Here is an 18,346-nt window from a genome sequence, read left to right as displayed (position 1 = left end):
TTAAAAATGAGTTTTTATTAAATGTAATTTTCTATTTTTTCTTTTTAGTGGTACGATTTTCTTTTGTTAAAATAATTATATATTTTTTACTTTGATGGCTTCCTTGGACTGAGAAAGAAGGCTTTATACATAAGGAACTGGGCACTCATGACTTTGAAGCCAACAGTAGCACAGCCCTTTAGATGGCTTGTCTTTGCCGTAACCACAGCTTCGATGTAGGCAAGCCAGCATTTAAGGGAATTAAAGGTGAGAGTAGGATGTAGAGTTTACTTCTAAACTTTAAAAAAAATCACTTATTAAAACCAGTAGGTCTTAGCATAACGAGAGAAGTCAAGGCCATAAAGATGTAGGTTCTAGAACAGTGTATGACAGTCTTCCATCATGAGAAGAGTCATACACAAATGGCACTAAAGTAATTGGTAGTGTGATGAGCATTTCTTGATTCTCGTTCATTTTAAAAGTGATGTAACTGTGACCTGAAAACATTGCAATAAATGGGAAAGTTTCTAGCTGGGAGGCAAGCTTCAATAAAAAGAGCATTTACAGTTAAGGTGGATAAAGGAAAGTGACAAATTTTGATATTTTGCATTGTTTTATTGTTTCTCTTATGATGATATTAACTGGCTTATATTTTTATTTTGTAGCTTCTCACTGAGGATATTGGGATTATTTTCTCTTCCCAAAGCACCTTAGCTTTGTATCTGTGTTTTTGTTCGTTGTCTCGACAGCTCTCAATTTGTGTGTTTCTCTGCATCCTTTTCCAAATGGTCTTCCTTCTTCTTCAATTCTTTCAATGTGCAAACTTTGCTGTCTGAATTTACCTAATTTTTATATACAGTAGGTGAAAAAGTTGATAGTTAACAATGAAATAATATAACAGTGTTTCAAGTTTTCAAATCGTGTCTTTACTTCACAGAAGTCTGATTTTAACAATCATGTGCCCACGCTTTCATAACACGTAATGGTAACCTGGTAGCTTCACTATTATAAAGGATATTTTTGGCTCACTGGAATCACTTATAGTTTAGCCATTTAACCAGTCCATCCTATGCTTGTTTGCTAATGTCTTAAATAGGGAAGGAGAATGGAACATCTTATAGCACATACAAATCTTATTCAAATTATTAATATTTATTGTTAGAAAGGTATGCATTCTCATTCATTATTTTCAGTAATGATTGGTTGGGTGAGCCTTTCAAACTGACCATCATGGTTTACCTAGAATCTCTAGATTCTGTGATTGTGATCAGAAAATATAGTTACAGATGAAGAAAAGATTTGCAACTGAAATAATATTTGGAGAAACTGATTTTCATGAATGTTATTTAAGGTTCATAAATTATAGTTGTGTCTTTAAATTATTAGACCTAGCTGCAGTGTTGAATAGACAACTTGGGTGGCACAGGGGTATGACCTGCCAACGATATGCTTCTTACTGTCCTATCTTACCACTGCCGTGCCAGGGATGGAATGTCTCACCAGAGCTGAAGCAGACATTGTGTTGCTGGTGGATGGGTCATGGAGCATTGGCCGCGCAAATTTTAGAACTGTGCGAAGCTTCATCTCTCGTATCGTGGAAGTCTTTGAAATCGGTCCCAAGAGAGTACAAATTGGTAGGTCTCATCAATGCTGAAGACCTTTGACAATTTACTTGCTACCTTTTATACATCATAACATCCATGCGGTCATTTCAGCTCTCGCTCAGTACAGTGGAGACCCCAGAACAGAGTGGCACCTAAACGCTCATAGAGATAAGAAGAGTTTGTTACAGGCTGTGGCGAACTTGCCGTATAAGGGAGGAAACACCCTCACAGGTGAGTCAGGATGCTTTGGTGAGGTTTTGGCACATGCTTTTTGTTCAGGCAGGTAGCTGAGAGATGATGTGACTGGCTGTCTTTTAAAAATCCCACTAGGCATGGCTTTGAATTTCATTCGCCAACAGAGCTTCAAGACTCAAGCTGGCATGCGGCCTCGTGCTCGCAAAATTGGAGTTCTCATTACCGATGGAAAATCACAGGATGATGTGGAGGCTCCATCCAAGAAGCTCAAGGATGAAGGTGTAGAGCTGTTTGCTATCGGTAAGCAATGGAGAAGGTAGTGAAGCCCTGAGGTGACAGCAACACTGAGGACATTTTCTGTATTTAAAAATTATTGGATTACCATGCTTACTCACACCAAGGAATGGCAGAATTCTTGACCCTCCCAAACAAAAGTATAGTGGAGAGGAACTGAAATTAATTAACAAAGGGGGGAAATACTAATATTAATTCCAGCTCTCGTTCTTTTGGAATGGACAAGACTTATCTGATGATACCTGAGAAGAATCAGAGCTTAGAGAAACCAGAAGCTAAAGAAAGAAAAGACATACTTTGTCTTGATGGCAATAAAGTTATACTGTGGGATTTATTTGCCTACAAAAAGAAATTCTGGAATGAGAGAAAGGTGCTACATATACCTAGAGAGAACACAGCCCTGTCATGCTTTTTTGAGTTCATTATACAATAAAGGGATTTTTATATTTAAAAATACTACTGGGAAGGGAGAGATGGCTCAGCAGTTAAGAATGGTACTGCTCTGGCAGAATACCTGAGTCCCATTCCCAGCACCTACATCAGGTGGCTCACAACCCCCAGGGTATCCAAAGGGCTCTGTGCGTACCTGTACTCATGTGATTCTACCCAAGAGAGGCACAGTGATGGAGCACTTGTAAAGAGAAAAGGCCTGGAGCATTTGCTTCATTCCATTGACATTTTTCCCGAAAGGTGCTTTCAATTTGTACTTAACTCTTTTGTCAAGGTATTAAGAATGCTGACGAAGTTGAGTTAAAGATGATTGCCACTGATCCAGATGACATTCACGCATACAACGTGGCAGATTTTGAGTCATTGTCCAAGATTGTGGATGACCTCACCATCAACTTGTGTAACAGTGTCAAGGGCCCTGGTAAGCTGGGACAGATACTGGCATATCTAGGTGGGGACCTCTTCATGAAGTGCTCAGTGGCATCAGAGGCTCCCCTGAGGTGGAGTCCCCCGAGGAGTCCCCTGTGGTGACTAAATATAACACTGTAATTTATAGTATTTGCATCGGGTACATGGTACCTAGTTGAAGGCTTTGTGGAAATTAATTATGAAATTTGGTTCTTGTTACATGAGCAAATTCCTTTCTTTTTATACAAGAATATTATAGTAAAACTGCCCTCCATTGATTTATTTTGGATCTGAGAAAGTCAGAATAAATTTAACCTCATAGAAATAGTAGAAATGGTTCCAGATATTTGCAGAATTGTCATTACTGGCACTGGATGTCTGCTTTGAGGAACTTCCTAGTTAAGGGTCAGTGCTTTAGTTCATTTTAAAATGATTTTTTTGGGGGAGACAGGGGTGGCACCAAGCTAGGAAATGACATCTAGCTTATTTAAGGATTTATTTACGTTATATGGCTAGGTCAATGCAAACAAATGTGGGAAGTGACTAAAAAAAAGAAAAAGAGAGGAAAGAGTTGACAGACACTTGCAGTTTCACTTCAGTCCTACGTTACTCAGATGCTGCGACTTGCTTGCTCATTAATGCTTGATAGCTTCCTAATGTATAGGACTGGGAAAGACATCTCACATCTGCTTTCCTCTCTTCAGCTGCAGATTGTCAGATCTGATGCTCTGCACTGATAACCCCTGAATGTGAAGAGAAGTTACAGCCTTAAAGCTTAGACCATATGAAATCACAAGAAGATGTAGACCCAGAGAAGTTGCCTAGTTAGGGTCAGATGGTTAGAGGTGCCGTTGTGGGGCTTTGAATGATGCAACCATGGAAAAGGACTGTAGCTTAGAAACCATTTCAGAACTGGGTTTGTAGTGACAGCAGAGGGTACAGAATGGTCAATATCTGCGTAAACCATAGGGCAAGATAACGGAAGCACCAATACTGAAGAGCTTTGCAAAATTAATGATAAGTCCATGATCCTTCGATGGAGAGGACATTTCTCTTAGGCGTGTGGACTGTGTAGAAGCAGTCTGCCATTAGCTTACAGTGGTTTCAGGGACACAGGGTGGCAAAGTGCTTCTCAAGGTCTGTGTCCTTGCTTATATCCAGTTGTATGTTTCATGTTCCTTCTTGTACGTCTGTCCTCAAACTTTTGCAGATATTCTTTTTTGAATTTTGAACAGCAGACTGACCTTTCCCCTGGAGAAACAGACAAGCTGGGCAGTCAGAATTTGTAGACTTCTGGCTTTGGGTGAACTAAGAGAATTGTCTTTTTTTTTTACTCAGTTGGAGTGAACTTTGAGTGGGGATGAAAACATCTTTTATCTATTTTTTCCTTATTTTTTGTCAACTATGTAATAGTTGTAATCATTGAAGTTTCCTAGGCCATAAAACAACTTGATAATTTTGCAAGCTTGACTTTGACACAAGTGCCAAGAGCAGACATACTCACTCAATTTGGGCTTACAAAGAAACCCAAAGGAGTTTGTACGAAAGTGATTTGTCATGCTCATGGAGTCATAGAAGCAACTCTTTTCTCTTTAAATCATTATTTGTAACATCTTGCTGTTGGACTTAATGTATTTATCACATCAATTTTTTATTTTATAGTTATTGTTACACATTAATTATTTCACCCATATCTTCCTACAGAAAGCACAAACACAGGGTTATTTAAAAATATGTATCACCACATTTTAAAATATTAATATTTGCTTGTTTTCATTCTTTGTAAACACATAAGAAGTAAGTGCTCTAAAGAAACTCAACAAAGACAAGCCATAGTGCTATCTTCATAGAAGACAACATGTGTAGACATGGTAATGGGGTAGGGAACATGGTCTAACCTCATGAGACCATGGAAACGTAGAATGGTCTAATTAGGTAGAAGGGGTTGAGAGAGGACAGGGTGTCAGAGATGACTCAGAGGTTTTGGGTCTAGGTGATATTTTAACTAGTGGTTTCATAAAGAATAGGAGATCATGTTTAAAGAAGGACAAAGCACTCTAGCTTGACTCTTCTGAGACTGAAGGAGCCCTTTGGTCATTTATTCAGAGATGCCAATGGGAAATGGACCTCTGTAGAGATTTGTCATCCATTTCCCATGTTAAGGGGAGGCTGTGAAAGATCCTGTGTAGATCTGCACTGTTTTAAGTTAACTACATCTTTCACCACTCTGCTACAGAAATGAAGGTGTGTGTACCTCTTATCTTCACACACAGGTGACTTGGAAGCACCGTCTAACTTAGTTATTTCAGAGAGAACTCATCGTTCTTTTAGAGTGAGCTGGACACCCCCTTCTGACAGTGTGGACAGATACAAGGTGGAATACTACCCTGTCTCTGGAGGGAAACGCCAGGAGGTGAGCAGGTGACCCTTAAGCACTTCTTCCCTACGGTGAGACTGAGTGATCCTCATTAGAGCCCAGAGCAAAACGTTGAGTGAAAGACAAGAGATGAATGAAAAATGGTACTCTCTGTTCCTCTCAAGGCAGGCACTTCTGTTTGGACCTCATTAAAGGGAACTAACTTTTAAAAATGTTCTTAATGGTTTCTACGTACTGTAGAATATCAGTTCAAGTCTTCAAACAAGTTAATTGATTTGTAAGTTTGGACTAGACTTATAAAGTTGACAAGGGAAACTTATTAAAGGCGGCAAATTTAACTACTTTTCCAGACATGGATATCACAGCTGCGAAAATAAATTATGTTGTCACCTGAGATCTTTCTGTAATCTAGTAATTTCTCAAAATAAAGGTCAAGGCCTCATGGGATACCTGCGGGTGGCTGTTTAAGGATCGGCCAGGAGGAATGGATCTGAGTGTTATTCTTTTTATTTTCCCTTCTAGTTTTACGTGAGTCGACTAGAAACTAGCACAGTGTTGAAGGATCTGAAGCCCGAGACTGAGTATGTGGTGAACGTGTATTCTGTGGTTGAAGATGAGTACAGTGAGCCTCTGAAGGGCACAGAGAAAACCCGTAAGTCAGATGAGAGACAGCAAGAGGGACCCGATAGATCTGTTATTCCATTTCTAAGACAAATGGGAGGGCACATGTAAGACTTCTGCCAGCCTTTGACAAATCCACTGTGTTCCAGTCATTGATGTGTGAAACTTACATCTTAAGTATGTTGTTTTTTAAAAAAAAGAATGAAAGGAAACAATGTGTTGGTAAGTTCTGTCTGGAGTTCTATGACTAAAGGATAAAAATAGCTTAGTGATGTTCCAGAAAAAGGGATTAAAGTCTCAGCAAGTTTATCTATTTTGGCTTTCATATGGCTTCATTGGAATGCCACTTGTAATCTGAATTTTGAGCATTCTCCTCTATTTAGTAGTTGGAATGTGTATCCCAGGGAACTCAGTGCAAAGAACACTGATAGGTTTTTATGGGTGGAAGGAGCTATAGTAACTCATTAATTTCTCAAGCAAATATTTTCTATTTAGCATATATAGTTCACAGGGATTCAACTGATGTCCTCTTTCATACTTTCCTAGTGCCAGTCCCTGTAGTTAGCCTGAATATTTATGATATTGGCCCCACCACTATGCATGTTCAATGGCAGCCTGTGGGAGGAGCTACTGGCTACACTGTATCATACCAACCTACAAGATCTCCAGAAGGGACAAAGCCCAAAGAGGTGAGAGATGTCTATTTCTTAGTCACTTGACTTTTCTCAGACTTTATAGGTTTACAGTCGTATTATAGTTCAGTATTTATGAATCAATTTATAATGTCAGAACCCTCCGAAGAATAGAAATGAGGTTTGTGACCTGTAACATGTTAAAAAATTGACACAAAAGAAAAAAACTCCAGTTCCTATATTTGAATGTAAAAGCTGTGTTCTAATCCAGTGGTTATAGACAGGCTTCTACCACATCACCTAGAAAGTGGAAGCATTTGACTGAAATGTCTTATTTCCCTCTGGGATTTCCGTGTGTAGATGCGTGTGGGGCCCACAGTGAATGATGTGCAGCTGACCGGCCTCCTTCCTAACACAGAGTATGAGGTCACCGTCCAGGCAGTCTTGCATGACCTCACTAGTGAACCTGCCAAAGCTCGGGAAGCCACATGTAAGATGCTGCTTTCTTCTGTTTCTCGTTGCTGTAAACTTAACACTTGTTGGAACACTTCTGCATGGATGTTAATGAGAGTTTGACAATTAGTGCATAATTATAGCTATTAACCTTTCCCTTTTAGTCAGTTATGAAAAAATGGGCATGATTTTGGCATTCCATGTATTTATGTAATTGTATGCTCCTTAATTTGTCTTCCCACTTCCCTGTTCCCTCACTATCCTCCTTCTTTCTCTGAACTCTTCTGAATCTCATGTTATGTCATGTCATACCTACCTACCTACCTATGTACCCACCTATCTATTATGTATCATCTCTCTGTCTGCCAATCTATCTATCTATCTATCTATCTATCTATCTATCTATCTATCTATCTATCTATCTATCTATCTATCTATCTATTATCATCTATCTATCATCTATCTATATCTATCATCTTTATATATATATCTATTTTTCTTTTCATGTTTAATGAACCTTATATTCAGACATATCCTATAATCAGTGGAGTTTTCGAGTTGCTCTTGGCAACATGTTAATCAAGGAATAGACATGAAACAATAGTTTATTTTTTTAAAGATCTACTTATTTTATATGTATAGCTATTCTCCTGCATACATATATATGTGCACCATGTGCATGTCTGGTGCCAAGGATCCCCTGGAACTGTAGTTATAGATAGTTTTGAGCTGTCATATAGATGCTGGGAATTGAACTGGTGTCCTCCCAAGGAGCACGCAGTGCTGTTAGCTGATGAGCCATTTCTCCAGCCCAATAGTACGTTTAATCCATGAAGTACACTGTGTAAGACACATGAAGTGAAGACTGTTGTCTGACTACAGTTTGAGAAGGATATTTAGGGTTAAGTTCAAACATTGTGGAAGTAAAACTGATACTTATAAATGCTCAGTTCAAGTCTGTCAATTCATCGGTCTACTCAATCGTACAACACGATACTCACACATGATATCCAGTCATCAGGCTCGGTGTTGAGGATATACCATTGAATGATGCAGTGTTTGGGGTGTTTTCTTGATCTGTAGTTCTTCTGGGTATTGTTTGATGTCTTGGGCTGATGAGATTTGTTTTCCTGACAATCTAAAAAGTTCCCTTCTTTAAGAAGTGTACTCATTTTCTGCTTGGAGAAGTAGAAATTTCTGTGATAGATGTATGGCTTAAATTTAGTGTTCCTTAGCCTACCTTTCTAAGGAAATTGAAGTAGGAACTTCAAGGGTGAAAAGGATATTGAGGAAACATAAGCATCATGTGGAAGAGAAAAGAAAGAGCCCATCAGTATAAACTTATTGGCAACATGTAAAGATTTATCATTTTTATGTGTTAGATCCTAACCAGTGCTTGTGGTTTTGTGGATAAGGGTAGTGGTACATGAGAGGGTGGGATTCGGTTCAGATTGGAAACATGATCAGAGGTAGCTGGGATAGAGAACCTAAGATTCACAGTGATGTGGCAGATGAAGGGGATAAGAGATCATCTGAGGATGGTTCTAGACCAGTAGTGGAAAGAAGAGGGAAAGATGCAGATGTGAAGAAACGAAAGCAGTGAAAAGTCAGGGGGCAGAAGGATGGTGTTAGAAACAGGGCCTCAGGAAGAGAGACTTGCAGAGTTGAAATGAAAGATGCAGAGAAACAGTCCCGTGGGCAGCTGGAAGGAGGTGCGTCTATCAGTGGGCAGCTGGAAGGAGGTGCGTCTATCAGTGGGCAGCTGGAAGGAGGTGCGTCTATTAGCAAGGAGGTGCAAGAGCTGGAAGGAGGTGCGTCTATTAAATAGATCCAAGGATGATGGTGCACAACTTTAATCCCAGCACTCCAGAAGCAGAGTCAGGACTGCCAGGGCTATGTAGAAAGACCCTGTCTCAAACAAACAAACAAACAAACAAACAAACAACCCCCCCCCAAAGAAAAATGTCTTTTGCCTATTCTCCTTTTTTAAAAAAATAAGTTATTTTATTCATTTACATTTCAGTCATTGCCCTCCCTTGGCCCCTCCTCCCACAGTTCCTCATCCCATTCCTTCTCCCCCTTGCCTTAGAGACGGTGCTCCCCCCACGTCTCCCCTTTCCCTGGGCCTCAAGTCTCTTGAGGATTAAGCTCATCTTCCACTCCAGCAATCCCACCAAGAATGGAGGAGTGTTCCTCTTTCTCCACATCCCCTCCAGCATCTGCTGTCAGCTGAGTTTTTGATCTTAGCCATTCTGACTCATTTGAGGTTGGAATCTCAGGGTTTTGATTTGCATTTCCATGATGACTAAGGATGTTGAACATTCTTTTCGGTGCTTCTCAGCCATTTGAGATTCCTCTGTTGTGAATTCTGTTTATCTCTGTACTCCATTTTTAATTGGGTTATTTAGTTTTTTGGAGGTTAACTTTTGAATTCTATATATTTTGGATATTAGCCCTTTTTTGGATGAAGGGTTAGTAAAGATTTTTTTCCCAATCTGTAGGTTACCAATTTGTTCTATTAATCTCTTGCTTACCAAAGCTTTTCAGTTTCATGAGGTTCCATTTATCAACATTTTTGATCTTAGAACCTGAGCCATTGGTGTTCTCTTCAGGAAATTTCTCCCTCTACCAATGAATCTTTTCCATTTTTCTCTTCTATTCAATTCAGAGTGGATCCAGTTTTATGTTGAGGTCCTTGATCCACTTGGATTTGAGCTTTGTGCAAGGTGATCATTATGGCTCTATTTTCATTGTTCCATATTCAAGACACCAGTTAGGCCAGCACCATTTATTGAAGATTCTTTCTTTTTTCCACTGTATGGTTTTGGCTTTTTGTCAAAGATCAAGTGTTCATATGTATATGGGTTTATTTCTAGGTCTTCAATTCTATTCCACTGATTGACCTCTCTGTTTCTATACCAATACTATGTGGTTTTTATCACTACTGCTTTGTAGTACCACTGGAGGTCAGGGATGGTGATTCCCCCAGAAGTTCTCTTACTACTGAGAATTGTTTTGGATAACTTGGGTTTTTTGTTTTTCCATATGAATTTGAGAATTGTCTCGAATTCTTTTTACATCTTTCCATGTCTGTGAAAAATTGTGTTGGAATTTTGGTGGGGATTGCTTTGAATCTGTAGATTGCTTTTTGTAAGACGGCCATTTTCACTATGGTAACCCTATCAATTCATGAGCATGGAAGATATTTCTTCTTCAGAGGTCTTTGATTTCTTTCTTTTTTTTTTAAGGATTTGAAGTTCTCATTGTACAGATCTTTCACTTGCTTGGTAAGAGTTACACCTACTATTTGTGACTATTATGAAGGGTGTTGTTTCCCTAATCTCTTCTCAGTCTGATATCATCTGTATAAAGGAAGGCTATTGATTCGCTTGAGTTAATTTTATATCTTGTTTCTTTTCTGAAGTTGTTTATTAGCTGTAGTAGTTCTCTGGTGGAATTTTGGGGGTTGCTTATGTATACTGCCATATCATCTGCAAATAGTGAGTCTTTGACTTTTTCCTTTCTAATTCGTATCTGCTGATCTCCTTGTGTTGTCTAATTGCTCTAGCTAGAGCTTTGAGTACTATATTGAATAGACAGGCAGCCTTGTCTGGTCTCTGATTTTAGTGGGATTGCTTCAAGTTTCTGTCCATTTAATTTGATGCTGGCTGTTGGTTTGCTGTATATTGCTTTTATTATGTTTAGGTATGGGCCTTGAATTCCTGATCTCTCCAGGATTTAGAACATGAAGAGGAGTTGTGTTTTGTGGAAGGCTTTTTCAGCATCTAATGAGATGATCATGTGGTTTTTGACTTTAGTTTGTTTATATAATATATTATGTTGATGGATTTTTTTTGTATATTGAACCATCCCTTCATCCTTGGGATGAAGCCTACTTGATTATGGGGAATGACGATTTTAATCTATTTTTAGTAGTTGTGACTTTATAGAATGAATTAGGTAGTGTTCCCTCAGTCATCTGGCCATGAGCTGTTTTTTTTTTTGTTTTTGTTTTTGTTTTTGTTTTTGTTTGGGAGGTTTTTTGATGACTATTTCTATTTTCTTAGTGGTTATAGGACTGTTTAGCCAGTTACCCGATCTTGATTTAACTTTGGTATGTGGTATTTGTTTAGAAAATCATCCATTTCATCTAGATTTTCCAGTTTTGTAGTATATAGGTTTTGTAGTAGGTTCTGATGAGACTTTAATTTCCTCAATTTTGTTGTTATGTCTCCCTTTTCTTTTCTGATTTTTGATAATTTGGATACTGTCTCTGTGTCCTTTATTCAGTTTGGCTAAGAGTTTATCTATCTTGTTGGTTTTCTTAAAGAACCAGCTCTTGGTTTTGTTGATATTTTTGTATTATTCTCTTTTTTTTCGAACTGATTAATACCGTCCCTGAGTTTGACTATTGCCTACTGTCTACTCCTCTTTGCTTCTTTCTTATCTAGACCCTTCAGGTGTGCTTTTAAGTTGCTTGTATGGGATTTCTCCAATTTCTTTATGAAGGCCTTTAGTTCTATGAATTTTCCTCTTAGTGCTGCTTCACTGTGTCCCATAAATTTGGATATGACAAGTCTTCATTTTCATTGAATTCCATCAAGTCTTTGATTTCATTTATTTCTTTATTTCTTCCCTGACAAAGTTATCGATTAGAGAGTTGTTCAGTTTCTGTGAGTATGTGGGCTTTCTGTTTTTTTTTTTTTTTTGTTATGAAGTCTAGCATTTGTCTGTGTTGACTTATCTGTTGAGGCTTGTTTTATGTCTGATTATGTGCTCGATTTTGGAGAAGGTTACATGAGGTGCTGAGAAGAATGTGTATTCTTTTGTTTTGTGGTAAAATGCTCGGTAGATATTTGTTAAATCCATTTGACTTGTAACTTTGATTAGTTTCACTGTGTCTGTTAGTTTCATTGGTGAGAGTGGGGTGTTGAAGTCTCCCACTATTATTATCTGAGGTTCAATGTGTGTTTTGAGGTTTAGTAAAGTTTCTTTTACAAGTATGGATGCCCTTACATCTGGGGCACAGATGTTCAGAATCAAGACTTCCTCTTGGTAGATTTTTCCTTTGATGAATATGAAGTGTCCTTCTCCATTTTGTTTGATAACTTTTGGTTGAAAGTCTATTTTATTGGATATTAGAGTGGCAACTCCAGCTTGTTACTTGTGGCCATTTGCTTGGAAAACTTTTTCCAACCTTTTACTCTAAGGTAGTTATCTATCTTTGTCAATGAGGTGTGTTTCTTGTATATAGCAAAATGCTGGATCCTGTTTATGGATCTAGTCTGTTAAACTGTGATTTTAGTTGTGGAATTGAGTCCATTGATGTTGAGAGATATAAAAAAACATGATTATTAGGTCTTGTTATTTTTGTTGCTAGAGCTGGTATTGTGTGTGTATGATTCTGTTCTTCTGAGTTGAGAAATGTTTAATTTTTTATGTTTTCTTGAATGCAGTTACCCTCCTTGTGTTGGAGATTTAATTCCAGTATCCTCTGTAGGACTGCATTAGTAGAAAAATATTGTTTGAATTTGGTTTTGTCAAGGAATATCTTGGTTTCTCTATCTATGATGCTTGAGAGTTTTGCTACATATCCTGGGCTGGCATTTGTGTTCTCTTAGGGTCTGGATGATATCTGTACAGGATTTTCTGTCTTTTAGAATCTCAGTTGAGAAGTCTGGTACAATTCTGATAGGTCTACCTTTATGTTACTTGGACTTTTCCCCTTATATTTTTTAATATTCTGTCTTTGTTCTGTGCATTTAGTGTTTTGATTATTATGTGACAAGAGAATTTTCTTTTCTGGTTCAATCTATTTGGTGTTCAGTAGGCTTTTGTACATTTATGGCTATCTCTTTCTTTAGTTGGGGGAAGTTTTCTTTTATGATTTTGTTGGTTGTCCCAGCTGGTTGTGGGTATTTGGGCAAGATTCTCACTTGTGACTTTGGTTTCTGTGGGAAGCACTCAGGCTATAGTCTATCTTCTTTATTCAGAGGTAATCTTTTGTTTGATTTGGTAATTTTTTTAACTTAGATTTTCTTCCAACCACTTAGGCAAATATAGTTGTTCTTACAAGTTTAGTGTGTACCTAACCTTGACCCATTTTTATTTTTCACTCTCATAAGCATGTTCATAGAGCATCCCCTATAATAATCTTTTAAATTAACTTTTGAGAATTTCATGTAACACATTTTGATCATATCCATCCTCTGATGTTCACAAGACCTGTCTCTTTTCCATACTCTCCCAACTTTGTGTTCTGTTTTCTTTTTAAACCCATTGAGTTCAATTTGTTCTGCCCATGTACTCTTGGGCATATGGATATTCAATGAAACATGTTTAGTTCACCAGGGCCCACACACTTAAAAAAACCGATACACACTCTTTACTAGAAGGTATGAGTTGCCAACGGCTATTCAGCGGGGATGGGACTTCATGCCTACCTCCAATCTCCATGTTAGCTTTTGTGTGGCTTGAGCTTGTATAGGTCTTATGCATGCTGTCCCAATTCTGGTGAGTTCACATGTGCAAATGTTCTGTTGACTTTGGAGAATACTGTGGCCTTGTAGTTGTCTACCATGTCTAGCTCTTAAAATATTTTGTCCTGTACTTCTGAAATGATTTCTGAGCTTTGGATTGTTATATAGATGTTCTATTTAGGGCTGAACCTTTGTAATCTTCTCTTTACACCTTGACCAATTATAAGTCTCCATGTTAATCACCATCTACTGTGATAAGAAGCTTCTCTGGTGATGGTCCAGAGATGCATTAATTTATGGATAAAATGATGTTTTCAGGAATTGATTTGATATTTATTTATTAGAATAATAATAGTAAGTCCTCCTCTATGGCTTCTGGCCTCTACAGTCACAGGTTGTTGACTTTGATAATTGTGATAAGTATACATTTCATTTTATGGAGCAGGACTTAAATCAAATCAGAAAGTGGTTGGTTACTCCCATGACATTTGTGCCACTATTTTATCAGTAAGCATATGTTGCCAAGCCACTCAGGGTTCACAGTAGTGTAAGAATGATGATTACTTTCCCCCTCTGATGGTGTATATAACTCTATACCACCATGAAACTAATCACTGGGATGCAGTTTCTAGGTCAGTACCAGCTTGCCTTCTTCATGTTCTCTGTCTCAGGTATGTGGTATCTTCAGGAGTCTTACTGTCAAGTTCTGAAAAGTTATTAAGGGATCTCTAACATTCTTGAGGGAGCACACCTTGATAGACTTCCTTTTCAATATTAACTTATTTAAATATCTGAAGACATATAAATTACTAAAGACATCATTTATGGCTGAGTAGCAAGTAGTTTAAATGGACTGGGAGATTATCATGTAAGCAAGAAGTCAGAAGTGTAATAAAAGCATATATCATATCTCTAAAAGGCCTTCTACAGAATAAAGCAACTCTGTCTGGAAAAAAATGGTATTTCCATTTCAAAATCAAATTGGGTATGGTGTCACATGCATAAATTCCAGCACTTGGGAGGCAGATGCAAGTGAATCCCTCAGTTTAAGAACAGGTCTTCAGAGTGAGTTCTAGGACAACCAGGGCTGCACAAAGAAACCCCAGCTCTAAAAAACAAAACTCAAACAAACAAAAAAACATCAAAAGAAAATTGTTTAGCTACATACCTTTAAGTTTTCTTCCCAAAAAGCTTGTGCAGATACTGAAGACACTCTGGTGACCCACATCTTGTTCTAATGTCTTGTGCTTCTTTAGTGCCCTTACCCAGACCCCAGGATGTGAAAATCAGAGATGTGACCCACAGTACCATGAATGTCATCTGGGAGCCTGTGCTTGGAAAAGTTCGCAAATACACTGTTAGATATAAAACTCCAGAAGAGGAGTTCAAAGAGGTAGGTTGGAAATGAGAAAGGGTGGAAAGAGTTGTTTTCCTGTGAGGCTTAATAAAATAACCTTATCTAGGGTAGATGATAGTGTGTTTTGATTATTTGTCACTTTGTTAATGAAAGGCAGAAAACTTGTGCAGTCAAAACATTTTTTGAAAATCAGTAATACATTGGACTGTGTTAGATTTAGTTTGGAAATGTTCTGCTGTGTGATTTTAATCTCAAAAACATCATCCCTCAGTAGATAAAGAGTTATAGAATCCATGAGGTATTTTCTTCTCATCTAGTTGCCTTATATGGTACTCTCTAGTCTATAAATGACTAAAAGTGCCAAATGTTCTAAAAATACAAGGTAGTGAGAAGATTCGGGGGTTGGGGAGAGGAAGGGGAATGTGTTAGATAATGGTAACATGGTCAGTTGGGCAGGTCAGGGAGAAAGTGGGAACAAGCTGTTAGAGGACTGTGCCTTTCAGATTGATCTTTTTGAGGTGATATTGGGGTACACAACTTTTTATGTTTCATTGTGACTGAAAATGGAAGCAAAATGAAGGAGGTTTTTAGGAAGATGGGTTTAAAATTTGGGTGCTCTTCCAGAGGTACCCTAAAAGCTGTTATCTGTACATGGGATATGTTCTTCTAGGTGGGCCCTTTTGTCTGGCCTCAGTGGGAGAGGAAGAGCCTAGCCTTACAGAGACTTGAAGTGTCAGGGTAGAGGGGGGACTCCCAGAGGGGGGACTCAGGGGGACCCCCACCTGCTCAGAGAAGGGGAGGGGGAGCAGGAGGGGGAAAAGAGCGTGTGAGGGGGTGACTGGGAGGGGGCAGTGAGTGGGAGATAAAGTGAATAAGTAAAAAAAAGGGGGGTGCTCTTGAGGAAATTTTAATGCCAGAATTCCAGAGGCATTTTTTTTTGGAGCTGGGGACCGAACCCAGGGCCTTGCGATTGCTAGGCAAGCGCTCTACCACTGAGCTAAATCCCACCCCTGCATATTTTTTTTGAAACCAACTTTTCACTCATTTGTATATATTTGTCATTTATATATCGAACCAAAGTTATTTTATATGTTTGAACACATCTTTCATTTCAAATGGAGTTAGTGGTCAATGAGTCTCACAGAGATCTTAAGTATAAGAAATGAGATTTGTAGACAAGATCATTTCTGAATAATAAAACAACGATAAAAATGGTTTGTTTGATTGAAGCCACCAGCAGTCACTGCTTGCCTGAAAATCAGATCATTATGTTTCCAGAACATACATTGTTCCTACTTTAGAAACATTTAAGTTGTGCCCGTTTTCTGGATTCTTATGCAAAGTGAAAAGTCCTGCTCTTTGGGTGACATGCTCCTTGTGGTTTTCTGCTCAGAGCTCTAGTAAGCAGCAGAGGAGAGGCCAGAGAAAATCCTTTCTAAGAGGCCCCCACTGATTTCTTCCTGTTGCAGGTGGAGGTGGACAGATCAAGGACCAGCACTACCCTCAAAGACCTCTCCTCTCAAACCCAGTACACAGTGAGCGTTTCCGCAGTATATGATGAGGGCACATCTCCCCCGGCGACTGCTTATGAGACAACCCGTGAGTTGCGCCCTGTTTTATGGATACGTTGGGAATACTTGACATGCTTGCAAATCTCTACTTACCAAGACATTTGGTTTTCAATGTTCTTTGGCCAGCATTGATGATGCTAGGGTCTGTAGATTATTTTCTCTTAGTTTTGCCTTTTGTAAGAGGCTATCAGGATAAGCAGTACCTATAAGCATCTTTCCCTTCCACAGTTCACAACTTAGCTGTCAAAATAAAAGGTTAATGGAAAGCCCCAAGGTCATGAAAGGAAGACCAAGTAGGTGAGTGGGACTCAGAATGTGTAGTCAGATCCCAGAAGAGGAGAGGTGGCCTCAGGGGCAGCATGACACAGAGACTTGCTGTCCCTTTCATAGTGATTTTATTTTGTTATCTCTACTCCCGTGATTTAATTACTTAACTCAGTGCAAGAGCATATAGTGATATAACCAAGTGCCCGATTTATAATAACCTGATCACAATGTTGATTAAAAATGAAAGATGACAGTCAGCGATATCCAAAACTAACAACAGGAGCCTCAGATGTATGTAATTAAAAAAATCTGCATTTAAAGAAGATAAAGTGACACATAAAATTAATAAATGCTTTTATTTAAACCACAAATGGTAAAATGGTGAAATTTATCACTTTAACACTTCAGCATAATTATAATAAGGTGTTTCCCTTTTCCTGGAAATAGTTATCACACTTGTATTCACAATGCATCTTAGTGTCCACTAGCCACATAGCTTTTCAATAGTCACACGTGGCTAGTGGCTCCCACAGGACAGCACTTGTTTAGAGAATCTAAATAGCTTTCTGGACCTCATGTGTCATCTACTGGTGGGATCAGCACCAAGGTCTGGAACGTTTGCAGAAGCCAGAGTCTAAAACCTTTGCCTCTGCTATAGTAGGAGGGCGGGCTATTAACCCAGACCCAACTCAGCATCTGCTTTGTTGGTGCCAGCTTGTCTGTATTTGATCAGGGTATTGTCCACGTTACAACCCACTCCTTACTTCAGGCTCATACATTTCTCTCTCTCTTAAACTTCACTGTGATGGGAACTCTTGTACCCAGTTTGTCCCCTTGCTGTCAGTTCTTATTTGCTACAAATCACAGAGAGGAAGACTCTGCTGTGAGTCAACCATTCTGTGTATACAACAGATAAAAAGAGAGGAATGTCAGGAAACACATAATCCAGTAATGAGATTAAGACTTTCAATGCATGCTTTCGAATCTTAGGTAGATCTGACGGGCATCCTGAACAGTTGTTGTCTTGAGCTGTGCTGTGAAAAGTGGTACCACTCTCTATTTCCATGATCGCTTTCACTCCAATCCTAGAACAAACTTCCGATGAGTGTGTATACTCTTGTACGGTCAGTTTTGAGAACCAGCAGATAGGGACCAGATTGACGATGAGAGTTCAGGAGTGGTGGCCTTCTTTGTCAATTGTCATTACTTCCAGAGCGACTCTAATCCTGCTTTAGACAGTCCTTACTTATGTCTGATATCTCAAAGTGTTTTCTCTACTCTTATTTAACATTTTCAGATCTTACATTAAGGCATTTGATTCGTTTTGGGTTGAATTTTTTTTTCCAGGGTAAGAAATAGGGATTTACTTTCATTCTTCTATATGTGATTTAGCACTATATGTTGAGTACATTGTCTTTGCCTTCGTGTATATTATTTTTGATGTTTTGGTCAAAAATTCAGATTGGTGAAGCTGCATATATTTATGTCTTGGTCCTCTATTCCACTTAACTATGCATTTTGAGTCAGCACCATGCCGTTCTTCCTATCATGGCTCTGTAACATAGTTTGAGGCCCTCTATGATGCAATCTCCAGTGTTGTTCTTTGTGCTCAGGGCTTTTGCTTTTGGTTTTTTGTTCCATGGGCACTGTTTTCTACTT

At 38.7% G+C, this 18,346-nt stretch overlaps 1 protein-coding gene across 1 annotated transcript in view; it reads left to right on the top strand.

The window, feature by feature from the left end:
• The window catches only part of Col12a1 (collagen type XII alpha 1 chain), a 117,028-nt gene that overhangs the window by 41,053 nt on the left and 57,629 nt on the right, over positions 1-18,346 (top strand). The window contains 10 exon segments of the mRNA XM_032909894.1: positions 1,464-1,613; positions 1,695-1,814; positions 1,914-2,078; positions 2,797-2,943; positions 5,204-5,343; positions 5,830-5,959; positions 6,475-6,617; positions 6,921-7,050; positions 14,749-14,885; positions 16,319-16,448. Of these exon segments, the coding sequence (XP_032765785.1) occupies positions 1,464-1,613; positions 1,695-1,814; positions 1,914-2,078; positions 2,797-2,943; positions 5,204-5,343; positions 5,830-5,959; positions 6,475-6,617; positions 6,921-7,050; positions 14,749-14,885; positions 16,319-16,448 (1,392 nt within the window).

Source organism: Rattus rattus, chromosome 8 (genome assembly GCF_011064425.1).
Source record: "Rattus rattus isolate New Zealand chromosome 8, Rrattus_CSIRO_v1, whole genome shotgun sequence".
Lineage (NCBI taxonomy): Eukaryota > Metazoa > Chordata > Mammalia > Rodentia > Muridae > Rattus > Rattus rattus.
This window is presented reverse-complemented; position numbering and strand designations above follow the sequence as displayed.